At 47.8% G+C, this 23,134-nt stretch overlaps 1 protein-coding gene and 1 long non-coding RNA gene across 3 annotated transcripts in view; both read left to right on the forward strand.

Moving 5' to 3' along the window:
* Window positions 1–8,921: 8,921 nt before the first annotated feature.
* LOC128108904 (uncharacterized) lies at window positions 8,922–14,840 on the forward strand. 2 transcript variants are annotated; one of them, XR_008217617.1, is made up of 3 exons: window positions 8,922–10,540; window positions 12,471–12,634; window positions 14,463–14,840. It is a non-coding gene; the product is annotated as an uncharacterized LOC128108904 (long non-coding RNA). The 2 variants fall into 2 exon arrangements; XR_008217618.1 differs by lacking the exon at window positions 14,463–14,840 and adding an exon at window positions 13,610–14,248.
* A 69-nt stretch (window positions 14,841–14,909) lies between these two features.
* Cwh43 (cell wall biogenesis 43 C-terminal homolog) overlaps window positions 14,910–23,134 on the forward strand; it is a 52,185-nt gene continuing 43,960 nt past the window's right edge. The window contains exons 1-4 of the mRNA XM_052735133.1: window positions 14,910–15,163; window positions 16,929–17,120; window positions 20,189–20,309; window positions 22,129–22,283. Coding sequence (XP_052591093.1) covers window positions 15,121–15,163; window positions 16,929–17,120; window positions 20,189–20,309; window positions 22,129–22,283 — 511 coding nt within the window. The 5' untranslated portion in view covers window positions 14,910–15,120. The remainder of the gene's footprint in view (window positions 15,164–16,928; window positions 17,121–20,188; window positions 20,310–22,128; window positions 22,284–23,134) is intronic.

Here is a 23,134-nt window from a genome sequence, read left to right on the forward strand (position 1 = left end):
CACACTTTCAAGGATAATGTTAGGTCACAAAGTGGGCCCCATGATGGCTGTGCTGCAGACAGTGTCTTGAGATGATGGCCTTGGCCCAACTCGGGCTGCATTCTCACCAGGTAAACAGAAGAATTCTTACCAGGTGAACAGAAAGCTACAGTCAGCCTTCCTCTGAGAACCCTGTGATGCGGGTTTCTGGTTGACAGGAAAGCCACTATTTCCGCTCTCCACCCCTAGTTCCCACTTAACCCAAACAACCTGCATGAGCTTAAAGCCTCCCCACTCTGCTGGCTATAATATTGAATCCACTGGCTTTCCCGCCAAGCTGCTGTTCTCTATTCTTGTGAGGCAGCCCATAAACGTCTTCTCTACCTATGGAATGGTCTAGTTCGGTGGTTTCACTGCGCTTGCTCACAGGGTAACAGACCGAATGCTGGGCAGTGGGGGAACCTCTGTTTCCACCCCGCAAGAGGTACCCACCCTCTGGTGAGCCAGCACACACTTCCCTACAGTCATGAAGCTAGGCTGTAGGTCGAGTTGCAGGCACGACACTTTCTGGGTCTGAATTAGAGCAGTGAGACCGGAGGGAAAGAGGAGGGGCTGGTGGGGAGAAGAGGTGGAGGAATGAGAGAAACTGGCAAACCAGAAGCATAGTGGGACGCTCTGGTGCAGAACAGGTTTGAACTTGCCAGGGTTGAGTCCCAGCACGTGTGCATGGTCCTGCTCATTTACCACCCCTGTCCCCGTGTGGTGTGGTAGGTACACTTTCCACTCTCTGTCCTTGGTTTGAGGGATCCTTTGGGGGGGCTGTGCCCACATACTTGGGGGAAAGCTGCTTTAGAAACACATCGATCCTTGAACTCCAAACAACGGACTCACCTTTCCTTGGTGTTATTTCTGTTCGAGGTGCCACCAGCCATCCGGCATAGCCTTCCACCAGCCCCTCTCCATTCCTCCCCACCCACCTCCGCCTCCATCACCAGGGCCCTCCGAGCTCAAGAAGGACCCTTCCTTCGCTTCCTCCATTGTTTTGGACGTTGTTTCCTCACTGAGCAATCAGCCGGATTCTGTTTTCTTCCCAAGATTCCCTCTGCATTGTCGTTCCACGGCTCTGCCATGGTAGGGCATTTCCTTAAACTCTCACAGACCCAGAGGCAATCTCACACTCCCAAAAGACTCACTTATGTGTAGCTCTTTGACTTATTGCTTGGGCTCACGTTACGTGCTAGCACTCAAAGGGCTGTGTGTTCTGGATCCCTTCAAATGCTTTTTTAATTGTGGAGGTTCCATTGCTGGCAAAAAGAAGGAGCAAGGTTTGCCCAATGTCTGAAAGATTTGTGTCAGAGAAGCTTACCGTGAGCTCAAATGCCTCACCTTAAAACTTCACATGCATTTTGCACTCAGCACCTGGTAGAATCATGATATACTTTTTATATACTTTCTTTTAGTTTCTATTTTAAATACCAGTGTGTGTATCTCTGTGTGGTTATTTGCATGGGGGAGTGCGGTCACTCACAGAGTCCAGAAGAGGGTGCCAGATCCCTGGGAGCTGAAATTATGGGAGGCCATTCTTTTACACTTAGTCAAACCTGGCCATGAATAATTGCAATAAGGGCTTCCCTAGTCCAATAATTTATCAGTCTGAATGGATTGTGCTTAAAGCCACATGGGGAGATGATGACATTTGCAGACTCATAAAAGTTAAAACAAGCCAGCCAACACGTTTGACTACATTCCTTTTCAGATACTGTTGGTATAAGTGAGTCAAGACTCAAATGTGGGAACTGTTAATCATCTCCACATCACAGGGACACATGTTTAATGCAATAACATATCCTTGATTTTAATTTCAAAATGTCCATAAAACATATTTGTGAAATAACTGAACAACTGTACCCAATGGGAAAAAACATAATATGTATGTGTGTACAATTGTGTATGAGGGTAACTAGCATAAGACTGCAGGTTTAAAATCTCATATGATTAAAAAAATTAATATTTTCAAAACAAGAAAGGTTAATTTGGAATCACACATTGAAGCAATAACCCAGGAGATGGCTGTCTCTGGAGAGCCGGGATGCAGATGAGAAAGGGCTAAAGAAAGATGCTTCGTCCTCATTGGGTGACATTGACAACAGATACTACCAGCAGGGACCCGTCCTGGGCAGGTCCTGAAAGTAAGGTTTGCCATAGTGATTTCCTTCTTTGTAAGATTTAAACAGTTCTTCAGTGGAGCCACAAACTTATTTTAAAGTTTGTTGTTTGTGTCTGTGTGTCTGTGCATGGGTATGTGCATATGTGAGTGCAGATCCCTTCAGAGTCCAGAAGAGGGCGTCAGATCACCTGAACCTGGAGTTACAGGTGGTTGTGAGCCTCTTGATATGGGTGCTGGGTCTGAACTTAGGTCCTCTGCAACTGTAGCAAGGAAAAAAAAAAGTTATTTTTTAATTTTTATTTATTTATTTTTATTTTTGAGAAAAGGTCTCACTAAGCAGCCCAGGTAAGCCTGGAACTCACTATGTAGCCCAGGCTGGCTTTGAACTCATGATCCTTCTGCCTCAACATCTTGAATACTATGACTGACGATGAGCATCATAAAGTTTTAATTATTTTAGTTGGTTTTCAGTAAGCATAACAAGTTTCATGATAGTACAGGCTGTATATACAACACTGTTTTCTGTAGGATCTTGATGATTAAAATAAAACATATTAGAAAGATCACAGGCCATCATTTGAATTTTTTTTTTTTTTTTTTTACTTAGAACTGTGGTAAAAATAGAAAGAGGGAGTAAATGTTGATGGACAACCTGACTCAGGGAGTTCCATTAACTTTTCTGAACACTGTGACCTATTTGAATTGTTGAGAACACATGGACATCTTATTCCCATTTTGCAGGGCGGTGGTAGAGGCTACTTTCTGGGATGGCCACTCCTACGAATACTAGGGATGAAGATGAAACTCCCTCTCTCCATTGAGCAGGCTACAGTGAATTTGTAGATACTGTGTGCTTGCTGACTGTGTGTGTGTGTGTGTGTGTGTGTGTGTGCAGTGACTGTAGCAAGACTGGACACCTGACCAATGCTCACATGAGGAAAAGCTCACAGACATTTTTGTTTTTAGTTCATGAATCAGATAGCAAGGTCCCAACAGCAGTTCCTTCATCTCTGTGTCACTGCTGGGAACAGAGAGAGTGGTCCCCTGGAACACCTCCCTGTGAACTACATCACACCAGGTCTGAGGAACAAGTGGGAAGAAACTGCATTTTGAAGTCATCTGGAGCACAAGTGTCTACTACTACCTCTCTGAAGCTGTGGGAGGCTTCATCATCTTCACCTCTGTCTTAATGGCTCTAGTAATGTCCTTATGTTTCTACGTCTCAGGGTCTCCATTATGTGAGATGTCAGGGGCTCCCTGATATAGAGTTGACGATAAATGTGGCGTCCACTATAATATTCTTTTAGTTAAATCCCCCAATTTAGTGCCAAAGAGTATTTGAGTGTTGTAAAGTACCAGTAAGCCACAAGCCACGTGGCAAGGTATAGATTAATGGAAACGGATTAATTTAAACTGTAAGAACAGTTAGCAAGAAGCCTGCCACGGCCATACAGTTTGTAACCAATATAAGTCTCTGTGTTTATTTGGTCAGGTCTGAGCGGCTGTGGGACTGGCGGGTGTCAGAGATTTGTCCTGACTGTGGGCCAGGCAGGAACACTCTAGCTACATTTGAGAGTTGTTTGGCTAAATTTTTAAAGGTTTCTGTGGGTCTGTGATTTGTATCAGAAATAATTTATACTGAAAACTGAGTGTGGGGGTTTGAATAAAAATGGTCCCCATAGGCCTATAGGGAGTGGCAGGAGGTGTGGTCTTGCTGGAGTAGGTGTGGCCTTGTTGGAAGAAGTGTGTCACTGAGGATGAGCTTTGAGGTTTCAAATGCTCAAGCCTGGCCCAGTGTCCCTCTCTTCCTGCTGCCTGTGGATCCAGATGTAGAACTCTCAGCTACTTCTCCAGCACCATGTCTGCCTGCATGCCACCATGCTTCTCACCATGATGACAGTGGACTAAACCTCTGAACCTGTAAGCCAGCCCCAATGAAATGTTTTCCTTTATGAGTTGCCATGGTCATGGTGTCTCATCACAGCAATAAAACCCTGACTAAGACACTAAAGACACCTTCGATACTGATTCAAGAGAAATTTATTTAGAAATATCCCATGTCCTGAAGCTTTGTTGAGTATGCAGTAAATAGGCATGCTCTCTGTACGCCTCAGTCAGTCATGCGCTAGGGAGCTCTCTAGGTATCCATATATAGCCATACACTAGGGGGCTCTAAGCGTCCACCATCCGGTGGGGCCAACATCACAGTGTGCTCTTGATGTGCCTTCAAGACATGTACAAGGACTCAGATTCACCCACAGCCTCTGGCTCCCACTTCAGACTCACCATGGTCTCCCTGGTGCCTAGAAAGTGCCACTCAGTGAAAAGGCAAAGAGGGATCCTCCTAGAGCAAGGCCACGCTCCTGCTCAGCTTTGCAGAGAACTCAGAGGTCACGAAGGTCAGAGGCTCTTCCTGCCCTGCCTTTCCTTCATTTAGTCTGTTCAGCTGTTCAGTGTTACAGCTGGGCACCACCCCCCAACACACACACACACACACACACACACACACACACACACACACACACACACACACACGGGCCCTCCTGTCCTTGCTTCTGCCCACACCTCTCATGGATATTTTCCTTAAAAGTCTCTACTACTTCTAATTCTGTCTTGGCCTGTTTCCTAGGGACCTACATTGACCCACTCTCTCTGGAGGAGATTGTAGAAATGGTAGCTGAAGCTAGATGTGGTATGCTGGCATATACCCATAACCCCAGTATTTGGGAAGCTGAGGCAGGTGGTTGCAAGTTCCAGGCTAGTTGGGGCTACATGAAAAGTTCTAGGCCAGTTAGTCCATACTGACATCCTGTCTCAAACAACAGAGAGAGGGGGAGGGGGGAGGGGGGAGGGGGAGAGACTACAGGGGGAAGGGTGTGGGGACAATGACTTTGGTGCTGGCAGCAGAAATATGTCCCCAACTGAGGCATGGCAGCAGGGTGAGCATAGCCTCTGGTGCCCCATGCAGAGAATATTTCTTCTCTGGTTGGTTACACAGCTTTGTTCTCGGCTGTTCTTGCAAATGTACCCCTAAGCCAATCACTGGTCAAGCCCGGTTCCAAACACAGTTTGCTTTACCTTGAAGACTCCATTCTTAACAGTTGCTCCACATTCCCCTGTTTCCAGAGTATGGTGATCCCATGTGTCCTCTCAGGTGGAAATCTGAGGACCGTGGGAGTGGGGAGACTGGATCCCACCTGGAGGGATCTCCCTGGTCGGCTTTCACGGCAGAAACACCTGGGGCAGCCTCACCTTCCAGAGGAGAGAGTCTGATGCATGCCGTGGCTGGTTCTCTTTCTCTAAAGACACATTTAAACTTACCTTTACTTACTTCTGTGATGTGGCGGTCAGGGGGCAACTTGCAGGAGTTTGTGCTCTCCTCCATCATGTGGGTTCTGGGGATGGAACTCGGTTTGTCAGGCTTATTGGCCAGCATCCTTATCCACTGAGTCATCACGCCAACCTTGACCTTTCTTTTGCCTAAAGGGACGTAAGATAAAGGACTCAATGACATTTTTTGTGTGTGTGTGTGTGTGTGTGTGTGTGTGTGTATGTGTGTGTGTGCATGCAGAGTCAGAGGTCAGTGTTGGGTGTAATCCTCAGTTATTTTCCACATTTGTTTTGTTTTGTTTTTCAAGACCCGGTTTCTCTGTGTAGTCCTGGTTGTCCTGGAACTCACTCTGTAGACCACACTGACTCCAAACTCACAGAGATCCACCTGCCTCTGCCTCTGAGTGTTGGGATTAAAGGCATGCGCCAACACTGCCTGGCTACTCCACATTAGTTTTTGAGACAGTCCTTCACTGAGTCCTTGAGTTCACTGATGTGGCTGGAATGGGTAGCCATTGGACCTCTGGGATCCCCCTGTCTCTGTAACCTCTTCTTGGTACTGGAATTATAGACACATGCATCTGCTCTCAGCTTTTATGAGGGCACTAGGGATCCGAACTCAGGTTCGCATGCCTGCATGGCAAGCCCTTTACTGATCATGCCGTCTCCTTAGCACCGTCTTTTAACCTTTAGGTCTTCGACCTCAGAGGAGAACCAGCTGTGGTTGTGTCAAGGAAGGCTGTCCTGGTGTGAAATGAGTGAGCACCGTCTTTCCAATGGCTTCACGTGTCCTGCTGTCCATACACCCACGATCAGAGCCCTGCAGAGGCTTGCTTTCTGCCTGTGCTGGCTCAAGGATCTGTGCATCCTGTCCCTTGGGGCTCAGCCACTCCCTAGGACCATCTCTTATCCAGAATAGGAATGAGGAGGAGAAACGCAAAGCTTTGTAATCTCCTCCGTACACTGTTACCTCTGTAGCGGGTACACTCTGATCCCTCCCCACTGTGAGAAGTAGTCTCATAAGACCCCAGGGAGATGCCAGGTGAAGCAGTTACTTCTGGGTGCTGTGAGAAAATACCTAACAAAAGCAACCGAAGGAAGGAAGGAAGAAAGGTAGGAAAGAAGGAAGGAAGGTAGGAAGGAAGGGAGAAAGGAAGGAAGGCAGGCAGGCAGGAAGGGTGGGTGGGTTGATTTGGGCTCACAATTTAAGGGTGTAGCTGTGGGGCATTTACCCACCACCCCCACAGTTCCCCAGAGTTTTCTTGAGTGCGAGCAGCAGGAAATATTAGAAAGATTGATTGCAGAGAATCTTGCGGAGATAAACAGATAGAAAATAAAAGATAACCTCGAGAGGGCCTGGAACCTATTCCAACGGGGCCTGTCTGCCCCAGGGTTTTTATAGAGATGCCAAGGGGTGGAGCAAAAGACCTCCTCCCCCAGCACAGCCAAGTGCAGACCATCTCAGACACCTGCACTCAGGCCCGTGGTCCTAACCATCCTCTATGAGGACCTGCTGGGTAAAGCCACGAGGAACCCGAGAAATGGGCTCCCACATGTAGCTCATCATGGCGGGGAGGTATGGCTACAGGAATACTAGGCAGCATTACATCTACAATCACAGAGGAGAGAGACGAAAGTTGTCGAGTTTCTTCTTGTTCAGTCTGGGTTCCCCTCCCATGAGATGGTGCTGCCCACAGTTAGGGTGAGTCTCCCCGCCTCAACCCATAGAAAACTTCCTCACAACATGTCCCGAGATGTGTCTCTGGGGTGAATCTAGATATATCAGGCAGACAGTCAATATTAACCTGGACATCTAAGCAGGGTGGTCCCCAGTCTGCAGCTCCTTTCTAGTAACAACTGCGTTTGATGTACAGCGGAGGACAAGCATGATGTTTGGTTGCTAGGTAACCTTGTCTGCCATGGGAAGCTCCCACAGTCTTCCCATCCCAGGAAGGACACTGACCTGTCTTCACTGAAGGAGCCATAGAAAGCACACCCCACGTTCCACAGTCACAGACTAAAGCAAATGGCTTTTAATCACAATTGGTGATAGCATTATGTCTCAACTGAAACTGAGGCAGGAGCCATCTTTTTTGAGAAGTTCTCATTAAAGAGAACACCAGTCCAAACCTGTGGCTTCTACATCCAGCCTTTCTGCTTCAGCAATGATTTCTTTTTATCAGATGAATCAACAATGCCCCTTTCTTTCCTTGTCTTAACAAAATCAACAGGATGTTAACACGCTCTTCTACCGTTCTCTCCAAATCACCTCTGAGTACCAGAACTTTTGCACGCTCATTGATTTCATTCATTCTGTGCCTCTGAGCTTCCTTAGCTGTGCCTGCCCCCGTCCCCCCATTTCAAGTCTCCTCCTCTTCTTCCACAGCATGTTGAGGAGGGCTAATTTCATTTGCTGGTGGAGGTGGGAGACATGTGAATTTTGATTTGTGTGATCTGCACGGCAACAAAAGAGTGTTAGTGTTTGCTAGTTAGGATGTTTGTTTCCTGTGTCACCATAAATAAAAGCGTGTAAATAGACTTCAAAGTGTGTGAGTGTGGGGGGGCGGTAATTGAGTAAATTATATGTTACTATGCCACGGACTTACTACACACATTAAAACTCATATGGAAAAGGATCATCGATCGCCATGGGAAAAGTCTCTCAATATACTGGGCAAACAACGTTTAAAACACCCTCAAGCCAAAACAAGGCGAGCAATCAAAGCTAAAGATTAAATGACTGCCAGTCAGCCGGGAACTGGAACAAAAGGAACTTCTGCCAGTGCTTGTAAGAAAGAGCTGCAGTCCATTCCTTCCTTTTTTCAAAATGTGCTCTGGCTCTTTGGGTGGACGCTGCCTGAGTTAGTCAGCTTTCTTCTGTTACTGAAACAAAATCCTGGAGACAATCCACTTACAGAGAGAAAAGGTCTGTGTGAGCTCACTGTTTCAGACTCCATTGCCTTCAGGCCTGTGGGGAGACACCCGGAATGCAAGGTGGCCAAAGAGAAAGAGAGCCAAAGGCAGATGCTGGGGTCTCAACACCTACTTTAAAGGTCTCTCCATGACTACAAGACCTCTCACTGGGCTGTACCTCTTAGAGGACACATCTGAAGCCACAGGACTGCCCCACCCGGGAAGGCTGGAGCGCGGGGTTTGCTTGCTTGCTTCTCTTTTTCCTCTCTTTCTCCTTCTGCCTCTCCCACCCCTATCCTCACCAGTGGTGGAGACAGAACCCAGGGCTTAATGCGTTCTAGATCAATGCTGTGTGCTGGCTGTGTACTGTGTACTGCACTCCCCAGCCCCTGGGTTTGCCAACTGGGAGCGAAAACCATGTGGTGCCTCCAAGGTCTCAGTGTGTACTCGGGAGGAGGCTGCCTTCTCATTGGGCCCCAGCTTCACGGTGATGATGATTGCTGCATCGGACCTGAGGTGCATGGGCTACCAGGGAGATGTGGATGTAAGTCATTGCAAACCAGGAAGTGCTCTTCTCCTGTGTGGGTGCTTTTACACACAGGACGAGCCTGGACTGCCATGACGGTGGTGGTGGTTGGTTGGGGAGTGGGCGGCTCTTCTCACACACCTCCTTAAAGAGGAACATTGCTGATTCTCACCAGGAGACCAAACCTTTATCGCGGCACGCAGTGTTCGCTCACACCAGAGATCCTGTTTTCTGATAAGAAGAAAAATAGTCTCAGTGTGTTCGGACTGAACGTCATGTGGTCATGCTCTACGAGCTGGGGGACGCGGAAGCAGCTGGCATGGCTGGGCGGGACTTTGCGCGTTCCCAGGTAATGCCAGAATGCAAAAGACAGCTTCAGGGTGAAAAGGAGAGTGCACCGCCAGGTGAGCTGGTGTTGAATGTAAGCCAAAGCAGTTATAGATCTGAAAATCAAGGGCGCAGCAGCCGTGGCAAACTGACATCACCGTGTGCACGCGGTGCAGGCTGGGCTGAACATGGCCGCTATCAGCAGCGGAGTAACTTATATCCTGTGTCTTGGGTGTAAGCCTTGTATAATCTCTGCGGTTAAATAGCAATAAGACGAGGTGGAGAGCCAGGTAATTAAAAGTCCATACGAGCCCTCTATTTTAACGTATGATGCCCAGCAAGGAAATGAGAAGCAGCTTCATAATTAACCTTCTGTGGACCCGGTCCCTCAACCACCCATTAAAGGGACGTGGGAAAGCCTCAGGAGCCACTAGGAACTTTCCCACCGCGTGCCATGAAGGGACAGACTGGGGAATCAGAAAGAGTGGGGCACCGTTTTTCTCACTGGAGATGGGTGGGGGCTGACGATGAAACACCTCTCCGTCTGCTGTTGCTGAATCTGCAGTTGGAAGAATGCCAGCGACAGAGAAGCCTCAAGAAGGTGATTAAAATAGCGCAGGATAAGGATGCTATTGAAAAGCTTGCCGGACTTGTCCCGAAGACCTCCCCTGCACTAGGCCAGACATCATGGCGGCTTAACAAATGACCCTTCCCGGTATCCTGAGCCCTGTGAACACCACAGGGCCTGCACTGCAGGCTTTAGCCTGTTATCTATTCAAACCTCAAAATAACTCTTGGATAGAGTCGACTTTTGTAGCAGAGATTGACAGCTGCTCGCCAAGATTTCTCTTTCCGGGCTCACAGACAGACAGACTGCCTTTTCCAGACATGCTTGTGGCGAGCTGCAGTCGAAGTGTTAAAGAGAAGGAAATAAAACAGAAGGGCAACCACAGCGACAGCAACAGAGAACGAGAAAAGAAACAAACTTGATCGTGCTCTAGCAAAGCGCAGACAGACAGACCAGCGTTCAGTTAGATCTCTGTGTGTGGAGTTTTGTTTTGTTTTGTTTCACGTGAAAACTGATCTTCATTGTCAACCCAGCTGGATAATTAGAGCCACCCAGGAAGCACACCTCAAGGTGTGTCTCTGAGGGTGTTTCCGAGGCTTAGCTGTTTAGGGGAGACCTGCCCTGTGGGTGGTGCCATCCCTTGGGCTTGAGTCTTGAAGTGAATAACAAGGAGAAAGGAAGCAGAGAACCGGTCCGTTGCTTCTGTCTGCTTCCTGACTGTGGATGCCACGTAAGTGCATGTATAACGCTGTAGCCAAGCCTTCCCCGCCATCATGGGTAGGCGCTGTAGCCATGCCTTTCCCATCATCATGGGTAGGTGCTGTCGCCATGCCTTTCCCATCATCATGGGTAGGCGCTGTAGCCAAGCCTTCCCCAGCTTCATGGATTGCACCCTCAACTTCAAATCATGAGCCCCAGTAAACCCTTCCTTCCTTTCTTCAGTTGCTTTTGCCTAGTCTTTGTCAGAGTAGTGAGAAGCGTAATGAACACAGAGAGGAAACAGGGAGCCACCGAGGCGGGACAGTGCAGGGTTTGATGCCTTTGATCGATGAAGTTCTTCATTTGCTGCGAATGCCTGGCTTCCAAAGACTGCAGCCCCATCCCCAAAACACCTCAAAGCCCCTTTTGGAGAGGTGATTCTCACCCCATGGGATTCACAGGCTTAGTTTAACATGCACAGGGAAGTGCTGTCAGCAAGCTAATTTTAGAACATTTTCCAGCTACGTTATGAGAAACTGGAACCACTAACCCATTTCCTTCTCCACCTATCTCAATAGCCCTGAGCGACTTCCAAGCTACTCTTAGTCACCCTCAATTTGCCTATTCAGAATATTTCTCATAGATGGGATTGCACATTTTTAATGACTGGGTCCTTTCTCTTAACACAGTTTCAAGATTCAAGCATGCCATTGTATAGAGCAATACCTTTTCATTGTTAAGTAGTGTTCTATTGTATGGACGGACTACTATAATCGGTGGTTGTGCATTTGGATTGCTGTCATGAGCAACGCTTCTGTGGACATCTGTGCATGGGTTTTGTACACTGCCATTTCTCTCCTGTACTTATATCTTGGAGTGAAGTGGTTGGGTCATAGAGTACCTCTGTATTTAATTGAGGAACCAATAGAGCGTTTCCCTCAGCAGCTGTACCGTTTTCCATTTCCTCCAGCAAAGTGTAAGGGCTCCATGGCCTCCACATACGATACTATCTTTTTATTTTTTTGAATCAGAATCCCACAGTGAGTGTGAAGTGGATTTTCCCCCATGTAATTGTCTTCCACATTTGTGCTCACTGGACTCCTGTGTATCCCTTTTATTGGAGAACGTTCTTTCATTCCCTTTGTTCAGCTTGAACATTTGTTGTTGGTGGTTTTTAACTCTCGAGTTCTTAAGGCCTCGTGTTTCTCAGTTTGGCTTTGAACTCACGATGTAGCTGAGGATGGCCCTGAACGCCTTACCTTCCTGCCTCTACCCCCCAAGTGCCAGGATTACATGTGCCTGTTAATACTTTTAAAATACAGGCAGGATACCAGGTGTCTGATCGTTTTCAGTTGAGGCAAAATCAGTATACCGTTAAATTGATCTTGTCAGAGGTGAAGTCACATGGCTTTGTGTATTTGTTCTGTATCCACCACCACAGTCTAACTCCAAAACATTTTCATCACCCCCCTAAAAGAAAAGCCTTCTCTATTAAGCAGTTACTTCCCAGTCTCCCCCTTTCATAGATCTCAGTTACCACCACGGTGCTTTCTGCCCTTTTGGGGTTCCCTGCTCTAGATAGTTCGTATAAGTGAGCCCAGGCAATCACATGTGCCCTATGGTGTGTGGCTTCCTACCTTAGGTAGTGTGGTACTTTCCAGACTCATCCTTGTTGGAGCATGTACCAGTGTCTCATTTCTTTTTACGGTTTACTGACACCCCCCTGCCTAGCATTACTGAAGAGGACCTTGAGCCCACCCCTGGGCAGAGTTGCAGGGGAGAGAACTCAGCCTTTGCTTGCCATGTGCTGGCCATTTCCCATGCTGTAACAGAGGCACGGCTCATTCGGAATCGCTGCCCTGGGAGCGATGTACACGTTTACAGACTGCCAAAATTACACCCTTGAGGAAAACTTGACCTAGTCCATCGCCTGTTTTCTAAGGGACACCATCTTTATGCAGGATTCTAAGAAGTCAGCATGGAAGGACGGAAAGAGATCATCCAACTCCCTGTTTGTTTCCTAGCTGACAAAGCCATCAAAATCAACAGCTTTTCTAAAATGGCATCATATTTTCACTAAACTGCCCAAGGACTTCTGACTAGAGGTGGAAGCCACATGCTCATGGTATGAGTCTATCTATGCAAAATATCCAGAGTAAGACAACCCACAGACAGCTTTCAGTGAGACAGAAGGGGGATGCAGGGAAACATCTCTGCAAGTAGAGACGGAACTAGACAACTGGAACGCGCAGAGCTTAGAGACATTTTCTCCCTTCTTGGTTATCCACCCCCCCTCCCCCCGGCCCCCAGGTGTGTCTGTGTGTGTACTTGCTGGGGTTTGAACTCAGGACCTGGGGTGTGTCAAGGACAAGCTTTATCATTAAGCTACACTCAGTTCTCTTTTTACTTTCTTCGAAGATATTATATCTGTTATGTGTGCATGTGTGTGTGTGTGTGTGTGTGTGTGTGTGTGTGTGTATGTGAAAGAGAGAGAGAGAGACAGAGAGAGAGAGAGAGAGACAGAGAGAGAGGACTTATGCCACAGCATGAGTGTGGAGGTCAGAGAACAACTTGTAAGAGTCAGTTTTCTCCTTCTATGATGTGGGCCCCAAAGATGGCCTCAGGTGGTCAAGCTGACTGGCAAGAACCTTTGTCCACAGAGCTCTCTTACTGGTCCTCTTTTCAATCCTTTGAAGCAAAAATATTTCTATTTTTTTGTTGGTTATTTTTATTTATTTTTGAGATAAAGGTTTGCTTTGTTGCAAAGGTCAGCCTGGACCTCCTGGGCTGATGATCTCCCCTTCAGCCTCCCTAGCTACCTCTCCACCACAGGTGCGCACTGCTGTACCTGGCTAAAAGCTTTTACCCACAGAGGACATCCGATTCATGTATCATTTCTCTCTTGTCTCTTGTACCTCTGACGCTGAACTGAGAATCTGTTGCCTGAAAGTGAAAAACTAGGAGAATTTGCTTTCTTTTTGTTTCTCTAAAAGGATTCACAGTTTGATCTACTTTTTGATCTTTGTATGAGGTGTGTTTTTGTTGCTGTGACCATGGAAAGTGAAACTTAGAAGGAAGTGTTTAGTATTTGGGCTTATAGTTCCAGAGTGAGAGTTCATCAAGGAGGAGGAGGCATGGCAGGGAAGCCAGAACAGAAAACCCAGAGATCATGTCTTCAACAGAAAACTTCAAACAGAGAGAGCAATCTGGAACTGGGGAGAGACTATGAGCGCTCAGAGCCCACCCACAGTGACATATTTCCTTCAGTAAGACTGTACCATCTCCCAAACAGCGCCACCAACGGGTAACCAAGTATTCAAATACCTGTGCCTGTGGGGGGCATTCTTATCCAAACAACTACAGTCTTTGAGCCTGTATAAGTTGGCTTTTGTATATGGTGTGAAGTAGGGGTTCAGCTTTATCCACGTGGTAGTTAACTGTCCTGGGTCATTTGCTGGAAAAACTTTTCTTTGTCTCCTGTAACTGTCTTGTCAAGGTTATGAAAAATCATGGTGCCAGAGGAGAGGTTTCTGGAGGGGCTATTTATTCCGTGAATTTATCCAGCTATCTCTGTGTGTTCATAAGCGAGTAGTAGCCCCTAGTCCAAGGTTGCTGTGGACTTGTAACAATGGCCATTTGGAGCTATTTCTCTTTTAAATTTTAGGCACCCCATCATAGTTCACCTGCTCCATTATTTGGAACTTCCGTTTTTTTCCAGAATGCAATTGACAGTTCCTAAGTTGTGTTTACTACCAAAGCGAGAGATAGATAGATAGATAGATAGATAGATAGATAGAGAGAGAGAGAGAGAGAGAGAGAGAGAGAGAGAGAGAGAGAGAGAGAGAGAGAGAGAGAGTTGGGTCAGATGGCTGGCATGGAGTCACTTTGGTCTAAAGAAGGTGGAGGTTCGCACTGCTCGCTGCTTGGGAGTGGGTTTCCGACTCTCTTCTCAGACTCGAGCTGCAGCATCTGGGAGCCTAATATTAGCTTACCAACAAAGCGGAGGATGAACTTGAACCCGTGATTCTCTGGATTTCATCTCCTAAATGCTGGGATTCAGGTCTAAACCACCACACCCTGTCTATAAAGCACAGAGAATAGCCCAAGGTTTGGTGCATGCGAGGCAACTCCCCTACCAAGGGCTCTGCGTCCCCAGCCCCAGGTGGGCTCATACGAAACGATGGCATCACTGATCTGTGTTGTTCCCTTCCTCCGGGGTCCCGTCCCCCCCCCCCCCCCCGCCCCCGCAACTGCTCCAGCTTCCAGACATTCTCTCGTGGGATGGAGGTGGGATGGGGACCAGCGGATTTGGTTTGGGATGCATGGCGGGTTTGGAGCGCGCAGGTTGCACGGGGGTGGGGGGTGGGGGGTGGGGGTGGGGGGGTGGGGTGGGGGTGGCGCGTCCCCAGCAGCGCTGGAAACTCAGGTGGCGTCGGGCGGGGCGGCGCCCAGGTGTGCCAGGCAGGAGGCGGTGCACCCTGCCTGGGCTCCTGCGCCGTCTCAGACCCGGGAGCCACCCGGGGACATAGAGCGGGCAGGCCGGGCGGACCCCGCAGGGAGCGCGGAGCGCGCCGAGGGACGGTCCTTGAGGCTTGCCGGGTGGCTGCAGCGATGCCAGACCTGTGGAGAGCAATCGTCCTGGAGACCTTTCTGGGTAAGTCGAGGCCGTCCTGGCGCACGCTGACTGGGCTCATTCCCCGCCGGGGCGGCAGAGCCGGCAGAAGAGGTCCGGCGCTGGGAACCGAGATGCTTATCGAGCCCTAGACAGAAGGGAGGGAGGGAGAGCAGATTCGGATGGAGGGGTCCCAGGCCGGGGTTCAGCAGCTCCCACGCCGCCCTGGCGTTGCGTGGAGCGTTCTCTGCGTTGATCTCGTGCAGCCCCGGACCGTGACCTTTATTCAGTTTACCTCAATACAGTTTACTACTGGACTTAGCTTTCCCAAGGAAAGGGCACCTGTCTTCCCCCGGGGCTGTAGGCGAGCATCCGGGGTAACTTCTGTCTTTGGCCTTGCCCCCTGCTCAAGTGGTCTTGGTAGCTGCGAGTATACTAGCGTGTTGGTAAAAGAAATAAAAAAACATCTGTGTCTAGTCTCCTGGGCTCCTTTAGCAGTTTTGCACGAAGTACTGAGGATTTAGTGTTCTGGCTCCGAGGGAGATGTATTCTTAAACTCCTGAGTTCTCGGGGAAACTTTTGGGAAATAGCTAGGTCTTGCAGTTCATTTTGCAGCAAGCCAGCTTCTGTCCTGTGGAAGGCGCGCTCCCGAGAGCGAGAGTTTCTGAGAACAACTTGTTCTCCGGAGAGACTGAAACTCATTTTTCTGCCTCCCTCTGTGCCTTGTAAATTGGGAGGTGTGAAGTGACTCACACTGAGTTCCTCTGGGAGACTTGATCTTAACTCTGAGAACTGTGAGGTGGTGTGATTTCTGCAGATTAACGACGTGAGGCTGAGAAGGGACGGGGAGAAAGTTAAGTGCGCTGGCTAGCAGCATCCTCGGAGGCAGGCTGCTGGGAATTTAGCTCCCGGTGTCATTTACTACTCGGGCATGCCAGACAATCACTAAACTTTCCTCGGGAGTTTCTGTTGTTTTGTTGTGCCACAATGGTTTAGGCTTCAGTAAGAGAGAGTATAAGGTGTATACAACCGTCCACAGGACATGGGTTGTATGAGGAACAAGACATCTGGTTAAAATCCAGCTCAAGACCACACACGCCTTTAATTCCAGCACTCGGGAGGCAGAGGCAGGAGCTCTGTGATTTTGAGGCCAGCCTGGTCTACAAAGCCAGTTCCAAGACAGCTAGGGCTGTTACACAGAGAAACCCTGTCCCGAAAAACCAACCAACCAAACAACTTGGTACACGGCAAGTGCCACAGCCTTAATTATCATTATTGCCTAAGATAATCACACAGCCTATGCCCACAGAAGTGCCTCTGCCTTCAGATCTGTTCCACTCTCCAGCCCTGCCCAATAAAGGCTGGTTTAGGATGGTGTACTCACAAGAAAAGGTCTGTTGCCTAAAGATGGGGCTTTAGGGGTGTAGGTTGGGGTAGGTGGAGGGAATGTTACTTCTTTAGCTTTATGCTATTTCTCATTACATATGTATGGGCCAAATTAGGTGAGAGGATTTTATTAGAGTCGTGACGGGAAGCCAGTTTCAGCTCAGATGGTCCAGCCTTTGACATCTTACTTGGGATTATCTGCAGGTATAGACATGGTTGCATGACTACGTGATTATAGGAGCAAACAGAGATGATGGCAGACTCACAACAGGCACTCTCCACCCTGCCTGCTGGGTAGGGGAAGGAGTCTGCTACCAACACCCAGCTGAAGCCAGAGATAGGAAATCCAGAGCAAATTGGGGTGGCAGGTCGCCAGCAGGAATGATGCCAAGTCACATTCTCTCTTAAATGTCTTTCCTAGGCTACGTCTCTTGGTCTCTCTACCATGGCCTGGGACCCATGATCTATTACTTCCCCCTGCAAACGCTGGAGCTCACGGGGCTGGAGTTGTTTGGCGTGGCCTTTCTCTCCCCGATACTCTTAATAATTCCTCCATTCTGGAAACTCGTTAATCAGAAGTGGATGCTCTCTCTGCTGAGGATCGTCACTGTCGGTAAGATCTGAGGGTCTGCTTCTGTCAGTCAAAAGCAAAATGGTGTAGACTGTTCATTGTGTGGGGAACGGTTAACTTTCAAAAACCGTCAGTTTCTTTTTCTTACTATCTATCCCCTCAGGAAAAAAATGTAGTGAAATTGGAAAACTATACAGTGTCAATCCTTTTTATTTTTCTCTCCTTAACATCTCTGCCCAACTGGAAAAATCTAAAATTCGCTGGAATAAGGAGTGGAAAGGTGCCCTGGAGGACAGGACAACCGTGATAAGACTTAGAAATGATGAGAAAGGCGGCCCAGTAGTACTGCACAAGAAATGAGAACAATGTATCTGAAACAGTCCCAGCAGGTGGCCAAACAGTGGGTGAAAACTATTTGAAATGCTGCTCCTCAAAGGGCTGATTCCCACACAGTTTCAATGAACCAAAAATAAAAGACCAAAGAATGAACTAGAAAGCCAGCAGATGTCTGCAGTCCCTGGAAAGGAAGTATAATCAGTTCTTTAAAATACAGTAAAATTGGGCCATCAAAATGATTCAGTAGGTAAGGGCATTTGCTGTCAAGTCTTATGACCTAAATTCTATCCCTGTGTCCCACACGGTGGGAAGAAGTTGGCCTTTCACCTCTACGCATAGCACTCACTGGCGTGAGCAGGCATATGCTCACACACTCATACACATAATAAACATAATAAAAATGTAAAAATAACGAACCTCACATAGCACAAATGATGCATAGGTATTTATGGCTTCCCAAGTGGACTGGCAGAGAAAAAATATAACATTGTATTGTAAGGATGGGACAGCAGGTGCTCATGCATGGCTGGCGGGTATATCTAGCAGCACACACTTTAAGGAGATCGGTTTAGCAGCACAGAGCCTTTGCACCAGCAGCTCCACATCTAGGTCTGTGTCCTGTAGATACATCCACATATACATGATATGTTGAACATATGAATTATTACAGGGATAGTTATACAGCTAGTACAGAAATGACCCAAATGTCATCTCTAAGGGATTGATAAAATAATCAATGATTGTGAAACCTGGACTATTACACAGCTACAGAAAGGGAGTATTATTAATCGATTTAAAAAGGAAAAATATGAGCTCAAATCTGCTTGGAGCTGTAGCTGAAAGTCCAGACCTCTTACTCTGCTATTGCAGCCGGCTGGACTTTCCTTACAGCATTGGTTGGTGAGCTACACTGGGCAGATCTGTCTGGAAGTTGACATGTCACATTTTCAGGAGCGGTGTTTGGAGTCCTTAGGAGAGCAGACCAGCCCTTAGCTCTCCCTGTCTTTGAAGGAGGCAGAACACAGTGCAGCGAGTTCGGAGTCTCCCCATCGAGGTGTCGAGCTCGTATTCTTAGAGCTAGGGTTCAGAAGCGGTAGTGGGGAAGGCTCCTGGACACCTTTCTTTACAAGGATGGTGTCCATCAGAAACGGTCAGCTGTGGGGGACGGAAAGGAAGCTGCCGCCTGGGTACTGTCTGCAGTGACTGCTGGACTGGAATTGCGGCTGGCTTTCGTTTTCTGTATATGAGTCACGTGACCTTAGCCTCGCAAGACTTGGTTTCTCATCACATTCCAAGTCGGCTTCTACAGCAGGATTTTCTCTGTGACACTATGTGACACAGGATTTTCTCTGTGTGTTATGCACGGGACAGTAAGTGTGGGTACAGTCTTTGTGTCCCCTTGTTGCCCTGTCAAAATACCTGACAAGGTGGCCTAAGGGAAGGGAGGTTCGTTTCGGCTCACAGTGTGGGGACACAATCCACCAGGACAAGGAAGGTGAGACACCTGGTCCGGGAAGGTGAGTCTTTCCGACAATTAATCCACCCTAGAAACCCCCTCACAGCCGTGCCTTGGAGTTCTTTTCCTAGGTGATGGTGGATCCTGTGACACTGACTACCAGGATTACCCATCACAACAGCTAGTTATGACCCTCCTGGTGTCACGTCTGCTAACCACCTTCCTTCATGAAACCCAGATCCCTGAGCGGAAGAACTGTAGAAACGGGTAGACAGGAAGTCACTCAGAGTTGAGGAGGAAGAGGCCGCCTCAGCCGAGTGCTGCTGCCCCTGGTGACTGCTGGGCACAGCTGATGCTCTGCAGAGGTTGCCCTGGGCCACAATTTGCTTTGAACCCCCCGACTGTTACATGCAAGCTCACCTCTGGCACCTCCGGTGTTTAAATCAATCACCAGGCAATTAACTATGAAACTAATTTGCACTCTGCATCGTCCAGACAGCTAAAATAAAAAAAAAGACAGACAATACCAAATGCTGGCAAAAAATATAGAGCCATCGAATTTTCCTTTGCTGTTGATGGAAATGCAAGAAATGTAAAGTGGCATAGACGTTCTGGGAAACTGTTTGGCAGGGCCTTCTCGGATATTAAGCGGAGCTCCACACCTTGTCATATACTCTAGAAAAATGCAAGCATATGTTCACATAGCAACTTGGGTACACGTGTTCATAGCCATGTTATTCACAAAAATCCAGACATAGAAGCAACCAAGTGCCTATCACCTGACCAATGGATAAGCAAAATAGAGTTTATTTATGCAGTGGAATATTATTTAGCTATGAAAGAGTGAAGGGCTAACCTAGGCTACAATATAGATATACTTGGAAAGCAGTAGGCTGAGAGAAAGAAGCCAATCACGAAGGGCCACATACTGTAAGATTCTACTGATGTGAAATTCCCCAGATAGGAAAAAAAAAATCCATGGAGACCAGTTTGTGATTGCTAGGGGTGTGGGGCAGGATAGGAGGGATGCTAATGAGAAGGGGAATCCTTTTGGGGGTAGAGAGAATGTTCTGGAATTAGTGGGGATAGTTGACAACTTTGTGAATGTGCCAAAAAAACTATGAAGGTGTATACTCTAACATGATGAGCCTTATGTGAGAATCCTACCTGAATGAACACAAATTAAGTAGGTGTATGGGCATCTGTTGATTCTGTCCTCTTTAAGGTAAAGACCGTACCCGACACAATGCTTATCAACTGCTGATGGTCAGGTGCCAGGGCATGCTTGCCAGCTCCTTTCTCCTTTCTCTGTCTGTAGGCAGCATAGCCTCCTTTGAGGCTCCGAATGCCAAGCTTCGGTTGGTGGTCCTGGCACTTGGAGTATCTTCTTCACTGATAGTGCAGACTGTGAGCTGGTGGTCAGGAAGTGGATTGCAGAGGTATGACTCACGTCTTCGGTACCTATAGACAAACAGGTATGACCAGTTCCCAGGGGGAAGTTCTGACCATGAGTTTCAGTGCAGTTTTCCCTATCACAGGACCTTGTGAAAGTCCCCTTCCCTTCACAAAAAGTGAAGGTGCAAATACTTGGCATCAATCTTATTTTGTTTTCTTGGTACTAGGGCCTGAACCCAGGCATTGAGTGTATTTGGTATTCTCCCTGCTATTTTGCTATATTTCCAGTCCCAATAAAGTTTAAACATTTTAACAATTAGATTTATTTATTTTCTAAATTTTTATTTAGCGTGTGTGTGTGTGTGTGTGTGTGTGTGTGTACATGCATGTGTGGAGTCCAGAGGACAGCTTTTAGTAGATGGTTCTCTTCTTTCACCATGTGGGTTCCAGGGAACTGAACTCAGGTAGCCAGGTTTGGCAGCAAGTGCCTTAATTTGCTAAGGCATCTCTCTGTTAGCATTCAGGCATTACACTGGCCTGCCCCTTGGGGACCTGGCAGGGTGTGTCACCAACCATAGCCACTCCCCGTGCACATGTGCTTTCTAGCATTCAGGCACTACGCTGGCTTGCACAGGGTCCTCACATGCAGCCACTAAGAACACCGCCTGTGTGCAGGACCTTATCAGTATTCAGGCAGGTACATTGGCCAGCTCAGGGTCCTCAGAATACAACATCTGCTGCGTTGCTATGTAATCTCTCTGCACATGTACTATGTCCCATTATAAAAGGCAGGCCCCTGCCCACCTCCCTTCTCTTCTTGCTGCTTCTCATCTCTAGAGGCCTACTCTGCATCCCCTTCTCTCCCCATTCCCTTTCCCTCCAATAAATCTCCCACATGAGTTTGTTGTATGGTGTGACTCTGTGGTGCCCCTTGGCTCCAACCCACCAAGGTCACCCTTCCGCCATTTTTAACTAAACTACAACAATCTCACTGGTTCCATGGGCAACAGAAGTTGGACTTGGTGTTTTTTGTGGGGGAGGGAGTGTAGGTGGAGTTTTTCGTCAAAACTACTGGCTCCCCAGTAAATGCACAGAAACTTAATATTAATTATAAATGCTTGGCTGATAGCTTAGGCTTGTTACTAACCAGCGCTTACAACTTAGATTAACCCATATTTCTTATCTATGCTCTACCATGTGGAGTATCTTTTTTCAGCACAGCATGTTCATCTTGCTTCTCACCACATCTGGTGATTCCTGTGACTCCACCCTTCCTTCTCCTAGCATCTTCTCAGTTTGGCTCTCCTGCCTCATTTCCTCCTGCCTCACTACTGACCAGTCAGCTCTTTATTAACAACGAGAGTAGCTGGGTGGTGGTGGTGCACACCTTTAATCCCAGCACTAGGGAGGGAGAGACAGGAGAATCTTCGTGAGTTCAAGGCTAGCCTGGTCTACAGAGTGATTTCCAGGACAAGCTCCAAAACTACACAGAGAAACCCTGTCTCAAAAAACCACAAACAAACAAACAAATAACGAGAATAACACATCTTCACGGTGTACAAAAGGGTTATTCCACAGCAGGGGAGGAGAGCACCAGGGTGGGAAGGTGGACCTGGGAGGAATGGGAAGCAAGTGTGACTGAGGTGCATTGTATGGAATTCCCAAATAATTAATAAAAATATTTTGTTGGAAAAATTATTATAAGTTGCCTAGGTACTGGACTCTACAAAGGCCAAGTCAAGGACATCACTGAAGATTACCAGCAACACAATTGCAGATCCACATTCTGTTAAAGAAATCCGTAGAGGATGTAGTACATTGAATCCACACTTCAAGTCTTCAATAAACTATTTTCACTTCCAGGTACCTCAGAATCTGGGGATTCATCTTGGGACACATGCTTCTTGTTGTCCTCCGCATATGGTACACATCATTAAACCCGATTTGGAGTTATCAGATGCCCAACAGAGTGATATTGGCCCTGAGTGCCATAGCTGTGTTTGACCGCATTGGCACAGGTAAGGGTATGGTCAGTTTGTCTAGGGATCTTGTCTTTGGTGGCATCTGTCTCTCCCTGTGCACAACTGAAAAAGCATTTTCTCTTTGGTGGTGCTGGGAATCAAACCCAGAACCCCATTCATGCCAGGCAAGCACTCTACCAACTAAGCTCAACCCTTAGCCCAAAGACAACTTGTAAAAATAGCTTTCTGCACTGTAGCTCCATTTCAACTTTCCCTCCTGTTGAGCAGTAATGGACACAGACAATGGGCTGTTACGTAGGCAGACGGCCCCGGTTCCTTGGCAGTGCATACATGGCAGAAAGTAAAGAGGGAACCATGGGCAGGATGTGCCAGTGTGTCCCTAGGGGACTCGAGCAGATCCTGTACTTCAACTCAGTTCAGTTCTGTCTTCTTCTCCATTTCTCTGCTCAGATGGGATGGGAGTCTCCTTTCTCAGCATCCATCTGCCCTGTGTCATTATTTCCAAACTTCACACCCTTCAGGTATCTGAACACAAGTGTTATTTGACTTTCTATTTGAAGATGTGTTGGGTCCGAGGAGCCTGGAGACACCCAGCTGACTACCTTTCATTCAATGATCCAGCTTAGATGACTCCTCTCTGGACTCTCAGCTTGATCCTTGACCTCTCTCTGTCCTCACCGCCCACTCCCACCCCTTCCCCTCCCCATAGCTTTTGGCCCGCTCCTTCCTCTGACCTTGCTCTCGTCATAGTAACTTTCTTCTTCTCAGTAAAATCAGGCTGCCAGTCCCAGAGGCAGGCCCCAGGGCTGCCTTCTGTCCTGTGGAAGCCTTCACAGAGTTGCGAAGCATCTCTCCAGTAGGCTCTTTGTGTGGGTACAAAGACATTC

The sequence above is a fragment of the Peromyscus californicus genome, unplaced genomic scaffold (assembly GCF_007827085.1).
Source record: "Peromyscus californicus insignis strain IS unplaced genomic scaffold, ASM782708v3 Scaffold_13__1_contigs__length_99412109, whole genome shotgun sequence".
Taxonomy (NCBI): domain Eukaryota; kingdom Metazoa; phylum Chordata; class Mammalia; order Rodentia; family Cricetidae; genus Peromyscus; species Peromyscus californicus.